Source organism: Pituophis catenifer, unplaced genomic scaffold (assembly GCF_029215685.1).
Source record: "Pituophis catenifer annectens isolate HBS135680 unplaced genomic scaffold, rPitCat1.0.hap2 SCAF_14, whole genome shotgun sequence".
In the NCBI taxonomy this organism is placed as follows: Eukaryota; Metazoa; Chordata; class Lepidosauria; order Squamata; family Colubridae; genus Pituophis; species Pituophis catenifer.
The window spans coordinates 20,613,570-20,629,164 of record NW_027256894.1 but is presented as its reverse complement, the minus strand read 5'-3'; the positions used below and the strand labels follow the sequence as shown (position 1 = coordinate 20,629,164).

The following is a 15,595-nucleotide window of genomic DNA, read 5'->3' as shown; positions in this document are numbered from 1 at the left end:
GACACGGCTGCAATTGTGCAGCAGCTGCCTTGAAAAGCTGTTGGCAAAGTGCTAAATTGTATTATTTCACGAAGGTTTTTTTCCCTCTTCTTTCTTCGCGTGTATGTAAGCTCTCCCGAACCCTGTAATTAAAAATATTCCAGCAACAATTGAAAACTCTTTAAGCCGCTGTGCACATTTCTAAGGGTATGTTCTCATTTTTGCTCAGCACCCCAAATTTACTATGATGAGATAAAAGAAAACGTGAAAATGTTTCTATCAGCAAGATCTGGTATGATGTGGCATCCTGTGTTTTCAGCAAGACAATCCCAAAGAAAATGCAGAGGGAGGGCGAGGAAGAAGTAACTATATTTGGATATACTTAGCACTGTGACAACACTGTTCACTTTATTATGTAATATAAAAGAAAGATACAATGGCAAAGAGATTTCTGTTCACTGAGGAAAGAGGTGATGTGTTCCAGTGATATAAAGGAACGGATTCAATAAACAGCCCTTCAAAAATTTGGCCAGTTTATGGAAACAGCCCCTTCTTTGTGGTACTTGATTCATTTATCCTTTTCTTTCTGCTCTTTTTCTTTCTTTTCACGCTCTGCTTTGGCTTCTTCTTCTTCGTGTTTCTTTATCAACACTTCCACTTCTTTTTGCTTCAAAACTCTTATTATCGTCTTTCCATTCTCTCGCGTCAGGGTTGCAATTTCAACTGAAACAGAAGAGATGAAAAAGAAAACGGGACAGAAGGAAGGAAAGGGAGGAAGGAAGGAACTTTAATGTCTGAATTAGGTTTGACTGCATCAAAACATATAACAACCAAGTGGGCCTCAGAGAACTTATTAAACTTATTTCTTGTGCTAGTTTGCTAACTGACATTTTAAAACAATTTTTCACAGCACCCGAATATTGCAGAAAACTATTTTTGGCATTATGAGAGGTGATATAGCGCAACAGATTTATTGCAAACTTTTCTACCATGTCCCATTTGAAGATTTCAAGAACTTTATAGAGCAATATATTACTTAAAACTATGATTGTTCTTATAAAACAATGCAATTATCTATTAACGCCAACAGCTGATTAAAATACACAATCAACACCTCTAAATCTAAAACCCCTAATTACCAAAGACTTGGGGGGGGGGGGACAGGACTGTTTTAACTATACTATCCTAAAATTCAACAGGCCTTTAAATAAGTACCGGTAAGTATAATAAACCAGGAACTAGCAACACTCTGACAACTGGAACAGAACCTCTCTCTAAAGAAATCAAAACCCATATCCAAGATCTCACATCATATCCAAGTCTTACCTTTCTCTGCTGAGAGTTTACTAACGTCCATAGTTTTGTTCAGGACTTTGACAGCTAAAGCAAGTGCGGATTGCAAAGTCATTTCTCCCTCTTTGTAATCTTGTTTGAGCATTGACACAGCTGCCTGTTAAAGGACAGAAAAGCACTGCAGTTGATTCTTGCTCATTCATTCATTCATTCATTCATTCATTCATTCATTCATTCATTCATTCATTTATTCATTCAATTTTTAAAACTGCCCGTTTTAGCCAAGGGACTTTGGGCAACTTGCTGTTGTTGTTATTGTTAGTTGCGAAGTTGTGTCCGACCCATCGCGACCCCACGGACAACATTCTCCAAGACTTCCTGTCCTCTACCATCCTCTGGAGTCCATTTAAGCTCACATTTAAGTGACTGCTTCAGTGACTCCATCCAGCCACCTCGTTCTCTGCCGTCCCCTTCTTCTTTGGCCCTCAATCGTTCCCAGCATTAGGCTCTTCTCCAGGGAGTCCTTCCTTCTCATTAGGTGGCCAAAGGATTTGAGTTTCACCTTCAGGATCCAGCCTTCTAAAGAGCAGTCAGGGTTGATCTCCTCTAGGACTGACTGGTTTGATTGCCTGGGCAACTTACAATCCTAAATTTACAATCCTAAAATTACGCCTGGGCAATTTACAATCCAATTTATAATCCTTAAAATAGCCTGTTAGCCCAAACTATATGTACAATACTTCCATTCATCAAAATCACCATAAATCCCTTAATTATCCACCAGGATTCTCCAAAGGATCAGTTAAAAATAAAACGAACACAACAATATAGAAAGAACAAAGAATTATGTAGACCAATATTACAGCAATATTAAACTCCATTAGAAATTACTGAGGGCTCGGTGAAAGAATATTGCCTTTACTTCATACCCAAAGTTAATGGGCTTCCCTTTGGAAAAACATTCCTAATTGGAAAATGCCTGAAGAAACCTGCCTAAATCCAGCCTGTTAAACAATCTGGATCTGCAGGTCCCCATATCCCTGCCCTTAATATTCTTGGGCTGCTGTGTTTTTCACTAGTTGAAGTCTCTGAATATTTTCCAAGGCTCCTTTTGCAGTCCTAAGGGTTTTCCCCTTCCAAAGGACTATTTTTCTACCTTGCTAAGATCAAAGTTTATTTCTGTAGAATGCCTTTTTCAAGAATTCTCCAAGCTTTCAAACATGCAGGAGAAAACATGAACACCCAAGGCGGTAAAATCCCTTTGTGGGGGATGGGTGGTTTCAAAATTTGCTAGGTAGATACACAGGTAAACAAATAAACTTACGGCACTGTTGTTTCCAATGCAGGTAGCTTTCCAACCGCCGTAATTCCCACTTGGATCGCTCTGATACAACTGGAAACCATAATGTTTATCCCATCCAATGTAAAGCAGTGAAACACCAAAAGGACGTTTTCCTGTTAAGCATAAAGACACGAGTGATTTAAAATAAATGATGCAATTCACCAAGGGAAAACCATCAATGCTTGCCAAGAAGGAAGACTTAACAAACTACTCTGCATTTACTGCTCTGTGAGATAAATTCTAACACATTCTTTCCAAGTCTAAAATTATACTACAGGTAGTCTTTGACTTACAACAGTCCATTTAGTGATGGTTCTAAGTTACAACGGCACTGAAAAAAAAGCGACTTTATGATAGTTGCAGCATCCCCAGTCACATGATCAAAACTGGATGCTTGGCAACTGGCATGGGCTTACAACGGTTGCAGTGTCCCCGGGTGGTGTGATCACCTTTTGTGACCGTCTGACAAACGAAGTCAAGGGGGGAAGCTAGATTCATTTAACAACCGTGTTACTAATTTAACAGCCACAGTGACTCACTTAACAAATGTGGCAAGAAAGGTCGTAAAATGGAGCAAAACTCACTTAACAACTGTCTTTAACAACATAAATTTTGGGCTCAATTGTGGCCATAAGTTGAGAACTACCTGCACAGATGATGATGAGGGGAGGTTATTTATTTATAGACTGACTATACCCAAATCTGTAAATCAACTTCTTTATTAAGAAAAAAAATCCCCAAAACTTAAAAATAAGGTGTATTTTTTTTTTAACCTCCAAGCAGACTTTTGTGGCAGACCTAAAGGAAATGAAATCTGTTCCCTGGAGCGATTTAACTTCATCAGACAGAAATGGAGCTGTCATACCTTGTTAGCTTTCTAGAGTCAATAAAGCATCCATCAACAACACACCACAAGAATATTACAGGTGTTCCTCCCATGAGCCAGACATTTCTGTCACACTTAACTTCATCTGACAAATTACAAAATTTACCTCCGAACTGTGTATAGGCTTGTTTGATATCACATAGGGCTGTTACTAACTGCTCGCAAGGAATTGGCTCCTGATACTGCAACAGATATCTGAAACACGAAAATACAAAAATATGCCAAGAATGCAGAAGCTATAACTAAGAAAGACTTTAAGAGAGATTGAATATTTTATTTTAGAATAACAGAGTTGGAAGGGACCTTGGAGGTCTTCTAGTCCAACCCCCTGCTTAGGCAGGAAACCCTACACCACTTCAGACAAATGGTTATCTAACATCTTCTTAAAAACTTCCAGTACTGGAGCATTCACAACTTCTGGAGGCAAGTCGTTCCACTGATTAATTGTTCTAACTGTCAGGAAATTTCTCCTTAGTTCTAAGTTGCTTCTCTCCTTGATTAGTTTCCACCCATTGCTTCTTGTCCTGCCTTCAGGTGCTTTGGAGAATAGCTTGACTCCCTCTTCTTTGTGGCAGCCCCTGAGATATTGGAACACCGCTATCATGTCTCCCCTAATCCTTCTTTTCATTAAACTAGACATACCCAATTCCTGCAACCGTTCTTCATGTTTGAGCCTCCAGTCCCCTAATCATCTTGGTTGCTCTTCTCTGCACTCTTTCTAGAGTCTCCACATCTTTTTTACATCGTGGCGACCAAAACTGGATGCAGTATATAAGATTATGAAACAGAAAACAACCTGCAACCTTTCTCTCTTTTAACAGGGATAGAAACAGCCCTGCCCCTAAACTTTATCGTGAATAAACTCAAGCTTTAGAACTACTTTTTCTTTAAAATAAAACTAAGGATAGTCTCTATTCTTGTTCTGTTTCATTTTCCCTCTGCAATCTCTGCTTTCTCTCTAGCAAGTGTGGGCAGTTCGATTGCAACCAGGATATAAGATGAGCTGAGTTTGGACAATTATACGGCACACAAGGATCAAACCTTAGCAAAGGAGTGACACAAAATCCAAAAAGTGGCCTTCAAAGGCCAGATGAAATTCTGAGAAGCCAACCCAACTCCCCTTTTCTTCAAATAATAATCTGGATTTTCTTTTTTTCCTTTGACTGCTTTTTGGGAAGGCAGTACTCCGAATTTCTGAATGTTTTGGTGGACATTTAACATGGAAGGCGCTGGAGAGTCTTAGAAACCTGTGCAATTTTGAATATATTCCCCCACCTTGCATGTTGTAACACATTTTAATTAAAAATACTTAAAGCAAGTAGCTTCCTCCTGATGGCTTCTAGCCTTTAATGCAATAATAATTCAAGCTGTTTGCCATCCTGATGAACCTTAAGTTTCCAAATACATTTGTGGCTTGTCCCCACCTGAGAAAATTATGCCACCCTCGTACCTTTGTGCAATCAGCCGCAGTTCGTTGGTGAGTACATTGGCGTCCGAAGTTATGCCGGCCACGCTGCAAGCCATATCTCTGAAATATATAAATGATCTGAGTGAGACCAGGAGCTTTGTAGTCTATTCTGCAAGCATCAGTTTTTGCCAGCCATGCCAACTATCAAAGGTCTTTCCAGCAGTAGACGACATGTGCCAGTGGTGAGGTTGGTGGAATGATGAGACTTGCAAGCCAACACATCTGGCAGGGAGGACATTGGGGAAGGGCTGGCTGGGGAATTCTGGGAGTTGAAGTCCACGCATTTTTTAAATTGCCAAGGTTAGAAACACTAAATTAAAGAAATGGACTCTTTATTAACTCTATGCAACTGTAAATATTCCATTGCACGTACAGTTAAAATTGGAGTTGGTTTTATTTTAAGTCAAGGGCTCTATACTTTGTTGTGACACCCCACCACACTCACCAGGCATTCTATCTTCAGCCTCAATGTGGGTTTTGGCCTGAAAAATACTGTGGGGTCCCTGGTGGTCTGTGAGCTTGGTGGTTTCCTAGCAGATGTTTCATTATCAAACTAGGTAACATTATCAGTGTTAACATCACTGACGTTACTTAGTTTGGTAATGAAACGTCTACAAGACGACAATCAAGTTCACAGAGCAATAAGGACCCCCCAGTCATCCTTTTCCTCCTCCTCTTCTCCTCCTCCTCCACAAACCACACTCTCCACCATCACACTGATGATGTTACCTAGCTGGGTCATGAAATGTCTGCAAGAAAACCACCAAGCTCAGAGATCACCAAGGACCTCACCGTTCACACCCGAGCCACAAATATTCTCTTCTATCTGAAGAAACCATTCCCTGAACATTTCTAATGATCTCAAGTTCCAGCAGAAATCCAAGAATGTGGCTTCAATGAGGACATCTATGAAGCGTGCAGATAAAAAAAAAAAAAAAAAGTCCTCCAGAATCTCACTCACTCGTTGAGTTTATATATTTTCTCTGAAAAAAAGACTTCATCCAGAAGCTTGTGGATGTTCCGTCTTTCTGCTGCTAACAGCACTCCATTGTTGGCAAGAATTCCCAAGCAGGTCCCAGCGTGTCCTATGGCTTCCATTGCATATTCAACTTGATACAGGCGACCTAGGAGAGGACCACGAAGAGCCGTGTTAAGGGGTCAAACCTGAGGCCACCAACTCTCATTGAAGTATCAGGATACCGAAGCCAACCGTCTGTACAATGGTAAGGCTATAACAGGGGTCGGCAACCTTAAACACTCAAAAGAGCCGCAAAGGTCCTAACCGGAAGCCCCCATTCAATTCTGGAGCTGACCGGAAGTCTGTTGTCTCTCGCCCCCCTCCCCCCCCCCCCCCCCCAAATAGAGTCTCCTCCTAGCATGGCGTCCTTTTTCCTCTAATTTTTCTCTTCAATACCTAGCTCTCTCAACTGAAAAAAAGGGAATGAAAGTATAAGTTCACAAGGGGATCACAGAGCTGGAATTCAATTTAGAATATCTCTGATTACAAGGCTATCTGGTTCTCGCTGCGTGTCTCTTTTTGTCACGTGGAATTACAGAGTAACAGGGCCGGAAGGGACCTTGGAGGTCTTCTAGTCCAACCCCCTGCTTAGGCAGGAAACCCTACACCACTTTAGACAAATGGTGTTGAATTAATTAATGAATTACCTTCGGGAGAAAAGATGGTCGTTCGAGAATCATATCTTCGAGACTGCAAGGAAAAAGTTTCGTTTTGTTAGTGAATAAAGCACTCAATGACAAAAAAGGGTGATCTTAACACTGCCAATCACTGGGACAATAAGGAGCACCTTTGGAATAACGATTCAAGGCAGCCATCAAACCTCTGTCAGGTATGGCTCTGCACCACTGCATTCTCTGTGAAATTAGCCCAAATCTGAATAGGCTGCTCAGAGTTGTCTTATAGGGAAGATGGGCAGCATATAAATTTAATGGATGAATAACTACTCATAGGGACCCCGAAAGAAGTGACTGAGAAGCACAGAAGAGTTTCCTTTTCCCCTGAAAAAGCGAAGGACAATTAGGCAGATGGACTTGTTATAAAAGGGGTGTGTCATTCATGTTTAATAATGGAATGGACCAGACTGCATAGCTGCTCTGATACACACAGCCTAACATTTATGATCTACACAACCCAAATTTTGAAACTGGGACACAGAAACTTACCATGGTGCTTCTGGGTTAGACTACGCTGTAAAAGAGAGAAAGAGAAAAAAATCCAATTATGCACAGATTAGAAATTTGACACGTGTCAAAATCAAAACATTCCAAATTTCCAATATAACTATGCTGAGATAGTAAGAAAAGCTGGTCTCTGGAAGAAAGGATGTTAAAAGAATCTTTATTAGGAAAGATTCCTGTGCCTGCAAATGTTACTGAACTAAATTCTATAAAAGATTCTTCATTTCGCTTAAAAGCTTCCACTGTCATCTCTAACTCGCTGAAGTTGTGAATTGTGAAAGCAAAACTAGAAGCAGTTTCTCAAATGTTTTGGGGAGTGTTGCAATCATCAGCAAATGGCTAGGAATACAAGATGAGACCAGGCCTTTGATAAAAAGTGACTGGAGCATTGGGCTAGAAACCAGGTGACTGTGAGTTCAAGTCCTGCTTCAGACACAAAACCAGCTGGGTGGCCTCATCCAATTTTCCACGCATTCAACTAGACTCCTCCAGGATAACCCACATATCAGGATAGAAAGCAATCGGGTTTTGCATTCAGAAGACAGAATATTCTTGGTAGAAAGATCCTGCTCTTTAGTAGCACCAGGCTAGAAATCAGGAGACCATGAGTTCTAGTCCTGTCTTAGCTACGAAGCCAGCTGGATAACCTTGGGCTGTCCCTTCTCGCTCAGCCCTAGGAAGGAGGAGAGGCAAGAGCAAACCGCTTTTGAAAAGGTGGACAAGAAAAGTGCATGGATAGGCAGTTATCAGAAGACGAGATTTGGTTCCAAGGTGCACGGGGCACACAAAAAAGCAGAGCTTAACTGAAATTTAAATCCATATGTATTAGCGAGCTCAGGATTCCAATACATACTAGACATTTTACCCGTCTACTTTCCTTTCTACTTATCTATCCATCCATGCATCTACCCACCTACCACCCATCTATTACACTATTGCATCCATCCATCCACCCACCTACCTACTTACCTACAATCCATCTATCCGTCTCCCTATTCACTTACTTACCTACCCACCCACCCACACTCCATTCTTCCATCTATCCCCCAACTATCCATCTACCTATCCACCCTCCCTCCATCTACCTATCTACCTACTTACCTACCTACCCACCCACACTCCATCCCTCCATCTATCCTCCAACTATCCATCTACCTATCCACCTACCCACTACTTCATTCTTCCATCCAACTATCCCCCCTCCATCTACCTATCTACCTACTTACCTATCTACCCACTCCATTCTTCCATCTATCCCCCAACTATCCATCTACCTATCCACTGTCCCTCCATCTACCTATCCACCTACCCACTACTCCATTCTTCCATCCCCCAACTACCCCCCCCTCCATCTACCTACCTACCTACCTACCCACCACTCCATTCTTCCATCTATCCCCCAACTATCCATCTACCTATCCCCCCTCCCTCCATCTACCTATCTACTTATCCACCTACTTACCTACCTACCCACACTCCATCCCTCCACCTGTCTCCCTATCCACCTAACCTACCCACTCCCCCACACTCCCTCCCCCCTCCCCCTAACCACCCACCCACCTACTCACCATTTCCCTATCTACCTACCCACTCTCCATCCATCCCAACTATCCACTTACTTACCTACCTACCTACCTACCCACCCTCCATCCATTATTCCTTCCTTCCCATCTTCCTCCCTCCCTCCCGCCTCTTCCTTTCCGCCGCCACTCCAGCCATCTGCCTACCTGCTTACTCACCTACCCACCCATCCATCCAGCCCCCGTAATTTTTATACACTTTTGGCGTATAAAATCGCTCCATTGGTCTGCCCGTCCTCAAGTGGCTCAAGACGCTGAGCTTGTCGATCAGAAAGGTCGGCAGTTCGGCGGTTCGAATCCCTAGCCCAGGTCTCCTGCGTGAGCAGGGGGCTGGACTAGATGACCTCCAAGGTCCCTTCCAACTCTGTTATAACCTACCTACCTACCGGCCCGCCTACCTATTACGGTGCCTATTGATCTTCTTACGCCCCCCCCCCCCCACTTGTCTACCTATCAATACACCTGCCTGCCAATCAATCAATGCGATGAGAGCCATTTTTCCCTATTCCCTTCCAGGAGCTGCACAGTCATCCTCCCAGCCGGGAGAAAGGCGACAGTCCCGGGGAGGCAGCCGGCAGAGGAAGACCCACCGGCAGCCGGGGCCGCCCCCGTGCCACCCTCCTGCCCCGTGAGGGGCTCCGACCCGGCGGCGTCCGGCTCCCCTCGAAGAGAGACCCCCCCCTCTCGGCCCCTCACCTCCGCCCGCTCTCTCCGCCGCCTTCCAAAATGGTCGCCTCGCGCCTGCGCACTCCCGACCCGCTCAGGGAGCCGGCCGGTATAGAGATTTCCAATCCTAGATAGGGTCCTTTTCGAGCCGGAATTCCGGAGCGTGGCCTCGGGCGCCATGTTTGTTGTGGGCAGTCCGCTCAGACGTTGGGGGGGATATTTAAGTGGGTTGGGCACTTGTATTGGGCGTGTCTATAAATAAAGGAAGCTTTCTATTTCAGCAGAGAGTACCTCTTGGCTGACAGGCATAGAAGTAGAATTTATAATTGATATAAACGAAGGATGATAAATCTTGAAAGGATAAGTAGGGTAGGACTTTGGATGGGAGACCACCAGGTAATCCACAGCATAGGTTAGACTGGGAACGAGCATCTTGAGAGAACCATGTTCTGTACGGCCAGGAAAACTTGCATGGAGAGTAAAGGAGCTCAAATAAGGATGTATTTTGTCAGACTAACAATAAATAATCACTCTCAGAACTCCAAAACGTGTACGGAGGGGAAAAAAAAACGATGTGTTTTGTTTTTTAAAAGCAAATATGTAAATACACCAGGCTATACTTTGCAACAGGTCTTATCTATATATTTTATTAAAATCCAGCAGCAATTTGGTCTTTATTGTTGGACTGGCAGAGGAATTGAGCCTCAATGGGGTTTCTAACGCTCCGGGCATTGTAAGTCTGTTGTGGTGTTTTCCAAAGGAGGAGTCAAATAAAGTTTCACAACGTAGCCTATTAGCCTTGGATTTCCCATGTTTAAAATCGTTGTCAAATGTTATAAGGCACATGAGGCTTTTTGTGCTATGCAGAGACGTACAAAGTTTAATAAAAACCACCTTACTGAAGATTCAGGGGAAGATTTGCAACCGTTTTGTATGGATTCTCTACACACCATAAAGGGGCAAAAGCTGAGAGGACTTCACACCAACCCTCTGACAAAAACTACGAAGAAACGTCACTTTATTCCAAAAAAATGTGCGGAATGTGCTAATGAAGATTATCAACTAGTTTCCATTCTGTAGGAAGATTAGTTCTTGCTGCCAATCCCCCAGCTGAACATCTGAACGCAAAAACAAACTGATATTTTCTTTCTCTCAAAATAAAACAAAACCGCATTTTACGTGTATAACTGGATTGGGCCCGAAAACAGTTCTTCAGTAGCAACATAAACTTTCCCAGTTGTGTGTTGTTGTTTTTTAAATTTTGTGCTGACTTCCCCTAATTCCACCTTGATAGTATCTGTTAACGGTGTTCATTTCCGATAGGATTCTGCTGTCTGAAACCAGATTTGTTCAACCGTCTCTTGGCCCATCTCAACCAGCATCATCAAATGCTTCCACCCCGTTTTGGCTGTGATCATTAAATATTCTTCGTTCTCGGGGTGCAGGAGGGTGGTGTGAGCGGCAACCACCAGTGACTGGGCATACCTCCCGCACACCAGGAGAAACAGGGCGTCTCGCTCTTTTGGGGTCAAAGGAACCACGCTTTCAAACCCAGCCAGGATGTGGCCGCCCACTGAGAGAGGGTCTTTGCTTTCGATCATCATGTACATGATGGCGATAGCGACTTCGAAGACGTAGTAGCCGTAACTCATGTCGCTGAAATCCAAAATCCCGGAGATTCTGTACTGTGGATTTGGAGGGGATGCGGAAACCACATCAAGTAGAATATTGTGGTCGTTGAAGTCCCCGTGATTGATACCTAAACGGAGGAGAGAGATGGTCATTCGAGGCTACATAGATGGGGAACTTTACGGATGGCGGTGCTTTTCTCGTGGCAAATAAATAAATTAAATAAAGAAGGAAAGGAGAGAAGGAAGGAAGGAAGGAAGGAAGGAAGGAAGGAAGGAAAGAAAAAAGAAAGGAAGGAAGGAAGGAAGGAGCGAGCTTCCCAACAACTAAAACAGAAGCAAGTTGTTTCTTCATCTTGCCATGAGTAAAGGAAAAGCAAGAAAGAGATCTTATCATAACCAAATAAAAAATACTTACAGGATCGAAAAGAGCTCAGTTTTGGAATGACGTTAACTTGGAACTGCTCAATCACGTGTTTCACTGCATCCAGATATTCTCTCTTGCCAAGAGCATACAGGTATTTTTTAAGAAGAGGAACATTTCTCAGATTCCAGATAAATTCACCCCTGTGTAAGCTTTTTATCAACGGATGCTGGAATTTCTTTGAAGTGAGAAGAAAAACACAATAAATAAATCATTTTTTTGCAAGGATAATGGACATATTTTTGGGCTGATAACATCATTCCAGAGGGATTAGACTGCAGAGTTTTATTGTTCTAATGCAGCAATTAGTATGGATATTCTTGTTCCTGAATTCCACTGATAAATCCCAGATTATAAGTATTTTACCAAGGCAGTATTAATGAAGCCCAAATATCCTGGGTTCTCTATTATTTATTTGTCTGGCTAGACTGTTGTAATTATTGAATATTGAAATATATATATTGCAGGGGTGTCCAATGTTGGCCATTTTAAGACCGGTGGACTTCAGCTCCCAGAATTCCCCAGCCAGCCATGTTGGATGGGGATGCTGTGGTCCGCCAGCAGCCTGTGGAGCTGGCAGCGGAGTCGGACAGTGAGGAGGCTGGGGAGGACAATGGGCCAGTCCTGGAGTCTGGGGAAGGCCCGCACGAGGGCTCTGCGTCGGAGGCAGAGATGGGGCCAGGGCCATCTGGGAGCGATGCGCCAACTCCGGAGCCTCCAGAGGCGGATACAGAGAGGCAGAGGAATAGGAGGAGCCTGTTCCTAGTGCACGCATGCGAAGAGCTGCCAGAAGGCAAGAGCAGCTAAAGCAAAAAGGACGACTTGGGAGTAAGGCCAGGAGATGATTGGCCCCTCCCAGAAGGCTTAAAAGAGCAGCGGGATCTTTGTAGGAAAGCAACGTTGCTACATTTGTTTCTTGTCAGCATCTCTTGCTTCTGAACATTTGCCAAGAAAAGCTTTTGGCAGGATGCCAAAGTAGACAAAGGTTGGTGATAAGGCCAAAGGACTGTTTACAAAGAATTTGTTTTGGACTTAATTTGGACTAAACTGAGAATGAAGTCATTCTCAGCTGTTCTAATAAAATATGTTTGTTTAGGACTGATTGTGTCTGGTAATAACTACTTGGGCCTAGGTCACAACAGGGGAATTCTGGGAGTTGAAGTCCACAGGTCTTAAAGTAGCCAACGTTGGACACCCCTAATATAAAGTGTGGTTACCACAGGAAGCTTCATGGATTAAATTTCCCATACGCCTTCTCTATATAAAGCTGCAAAGTCTCTTGGACAGGCAAACCTGGGCTCAAATCCTACCAATGGTCTAACACGGAAATAAATGCCCATTTCTTTCCCTCTGTAAAGCCCCATCGTACCACCTCACCTCTGCCAGCGTTTTATCGAGCTTGGCTGCCATCTGCCCAATGTCGTAGAGAATTGGCGGAGTCACGGGAAGGGTGGCGACAGTTTTTCCAGGCAAGTAGCTTAACAACCTCACCACAAACTTCTGGGTGGAGGATCCAGTATCTTAAAAGAGATAAAAAGAAACCTTAAATCACTCGCCGCTTCACAGCTATTGCCCAACTGAGATGCATTCTCTTATCGCTCTGCTGTTGAGCAGAGAACTGCTCAAAATTTCTGCTACCAGTTCTCTGAACTGCTCAAAATTTCCGCTACCGGTTCTCTGAACTGCTCAAAATTTCCGCTACCGGTTCTCTGAACTGCTCAAAATTTCCGCTACCGGTTCTCTGAACTGCTCAAAATTTCTGTTACCGGTTCTCTGAACTGCTCAAAATTTCTGCTACCAGTTTTCCGAACTACTCAAAGTTTCCACTACCGGTTCTCTGAACTGCTCAAAATTTCTCCTACCAGTTCTCTAGAACCTGTCAGAACCTGCTGGATTTCACCCCTGGTTGCAAGTCATAATGCTTGTCTTTGCGATATTAAGCAATCAACGGTTTTCCATGGGCACAGTCTTGCCCAAAACCACAAGTGGCAGTTTGCTGTTTGCTAGTCTCTTCTTTCATTAATTGAACCCTAAAGCAGCCAAAACAGAATCGAAGGAGGAATTAACAGGTTTGGGGAAAGTTGAAAGATTGGAAGACGTACCAACCAATCTACAGGACACATCCAAGCGCTGATGATATTCCCTAGTTGGGTAATGAAATGTCTGAGAATCTCCACAGACAAAAGGCAGAACTACAGAGCCCATAGTACAGTGGACTAAAGCACCGTTATTAACATCTGCTGCTTGCAATTACTGCAAGTTCAAATCTCTCCAAGGCTCAAGGTTGACTCAGCCTTCCATCCTTTCTAAGTTAGGTAAATTGAGGACCCAGATTGTGGGGGCAATAAACTGACTTTGTATAAAATATACAAAAGTATGAAGGCTATTGCTTAACGCATTGTAAGCCGCCCTGAGTCTCCGGAGAAGGGCGGCATATAAATTAAAGCAAAAAAAAAAAAAAAAAAAATTAAAAAAATTGAATGCCAACAATACGTTCAGCTTTCCTCACCGACTGTTTCCAGAAACAACACCTTGCCATCCCGGGTGAGACGGGGCATGGCCACAGGAAAACCCTCGCCGTTCAGAAACATCATGATGTGGGTCTGAACCTCGACCAGATCTGAATTCTGGCTATCTTCAGCGTTTATAATCTTGAGGACAAAGTCCCCAGCGCTTTCTCCTTTCCCTGGGAACGAAGCGGCGCTCACGTGGAAATTCTGATCGTCATAGCTGGGCAGCGGTCTGAGCTGGGAGACTTCCAGTCCAAATATCCTTCGGACCAGTTCGGCGGCTTGCTTTTCGGTGAATGTTGGCTTAATCAGGGGGTGACCCTCCTGCTGCTGCTGCTGCGGCGACGGTGGCTGCTGGTCTCCGGAAGACATGGTGCATCTAAAGAGGAGCAAGAGAACAGCTGGGTTTCCCTAACTTATCAGTAGCTGCCAACTGCCAAATTGCAAACCCAAAGTCCAAAGTTGGGGTCTGGAGAATTCTGGGAGTTGAAGTCCACCCATCAGAAAGGTGCCAAGGTTGAGAAATACGCTGATTGGAATCAGGGTTATTTGCTATTAGTTATTCCAAGTACACAAGCTATGCAAATATGCTCCTTGACTAGTCCTTTATTAAGAGAGGAAAGTCATATCTATCTGTCTGTCTGTCTCTATCTATCTATCTCTATCTAATACGTCTATCATCTATCTCTCTATCTGTCTCTATCTCTATCTCCATCTATCTAATACGTCTCTATCATCTATCTATCTATCTCTATCTATCTATCTCTATCTATCTATCTCTATCTAATACGTCTCTATCATCTATCTATATCTGTGTCTGTCTCTATCTAATACGTCTCTATCATCTATCTATCTATCTCTATCTATCTGTCTCTGTTTCTTTCTGTCTGTCTGTCTATTTATCTATCTATCCATCTATTCATATCTATATCATCTCTAGTCTGTCTGTCTATCCATCTATCCATATCTATATCATGTCTGTCTGTCTGTCTGTCTGTCTGTCTGTCTGTCTGTCTATCTATCTATCTATCTATCTATCTATCTATCTATCTATCATCTATCTATCTATCTCTATCTGTCTCTGTTTCTTTCTGTCTGTCTATCTATTTATCTATCTATCCATCTATTCATATCTATATCATCTCTACTTGTCTGTCTGTCTATCTATCTATCTATCTATCCATATCTATATCATGTCTGTCTGTCTGTCTGTCTGTCTGTCTGTCTAATCTATCTATCTAATCTATCTATCTATCATCTATCTATCTATCTATCTATCTATCTATCTATCTATCTATCATCTCTGTTTATCTCTCTGTCTATATTTCTCCCTCTATATATATTTCTCTCTCTATGTATATTTCTCTCTCTCTCTCTCTCTCTCTCTCTCTCTCTCTCTCTCTCTCTCTCTAGCCATCCTTTTAAAGGTCTGTTGAAAGACAGAAGAAATAGTCAGCCCTTGGAAGGGCAGAATTTCTGTTTGAAGCTGAAGTCAGATTTCTTACCTGGGCAATATAGGTGTTTAAACGTTTCCACCATAAGCCACTTGTGCAAGGAAAGGGTTGTTCCTTTGTCAAAGTCCGCGGGGACCTGCTGAAATGTTTTTCACGCGTGCGCGCAACC

General features: G+C 43.1%; 2 protein-coding genes across 4 annotated transcripts; both read right to left on the bottom strand.

Annotated features, from left to right (window-relative positions):
* Positions 1-358: 358 nt before the first annotated feature.
* On the bottom strand, positions 359-9,488 carry PSMA4 (proteasome 20S subunit alpha 4). 3 transcript variants are annotated; one of them, XM_070953903.1, is made up of 9 exons: positions 9,441-9,488; positions 7,150-7,174; positions 6,634-6,676; positions 5,930-6,092; positions 4,951-5,028; positions 3,607-3,695; positions 2,597-2,727; positions 1,306-1,429; positions 359-702 (listed from the first exon to the last, which is right to left on the bottom strand). In XM_070953903.1, the coding sequence occupies exons 2-9, from the start codon at positions 7,150-7,152 to the stop codon at positions 548-550; spliced, it is 786 nt and encodes a 261-aa protein (XP_070810004.1). In that variant the 5' UTR covers positions 7,153-7,174; positions 9,441-9,488; the 3' UTR covers positions 359-547. The 3 variants fall into 3 exon arrangements, with proteins under 3 accessions (XP_070810004.1, XP_070810005.1, XP_070810006.1); XM_070953904.1 differs by lacking the exon at positions 9,441-9,488 and adding an exon at positions 9,335-9,355; XM_070953905.1 differs by lacking the exon at positions 9,441-9,488 and adding an exon at positions 9,211-9,290.
* A 560-nt stretch (positions 9,489-10,048) lies between these two features.
* HYKK (hydroxylysine kinase) lies at positions 10,049-14,347 on the bottom strand. The gene is made up of 4 exons (XM_070953614.1): positions 13,972-14,347; positions 12,840-12,982; positions 11,457-11,640; positions 10,049-11,169 (listed from the first exon to the last, which is right to left on the bottom strand). Exons 1-4 carry the CDS (start codon positions 14,342-14,344, stop codon positions 10,721-10,723), a joined length of 1,149 nt encoding a protein of 382 aa, XP_070809715.1. The 5' UTR covers positions 14,345-14,347; the 3' UTR covers positions 10,049-10,720.
* Between the last annotated feature and the right edge of the window lie 1,248 nt (positions 14,348-15,595).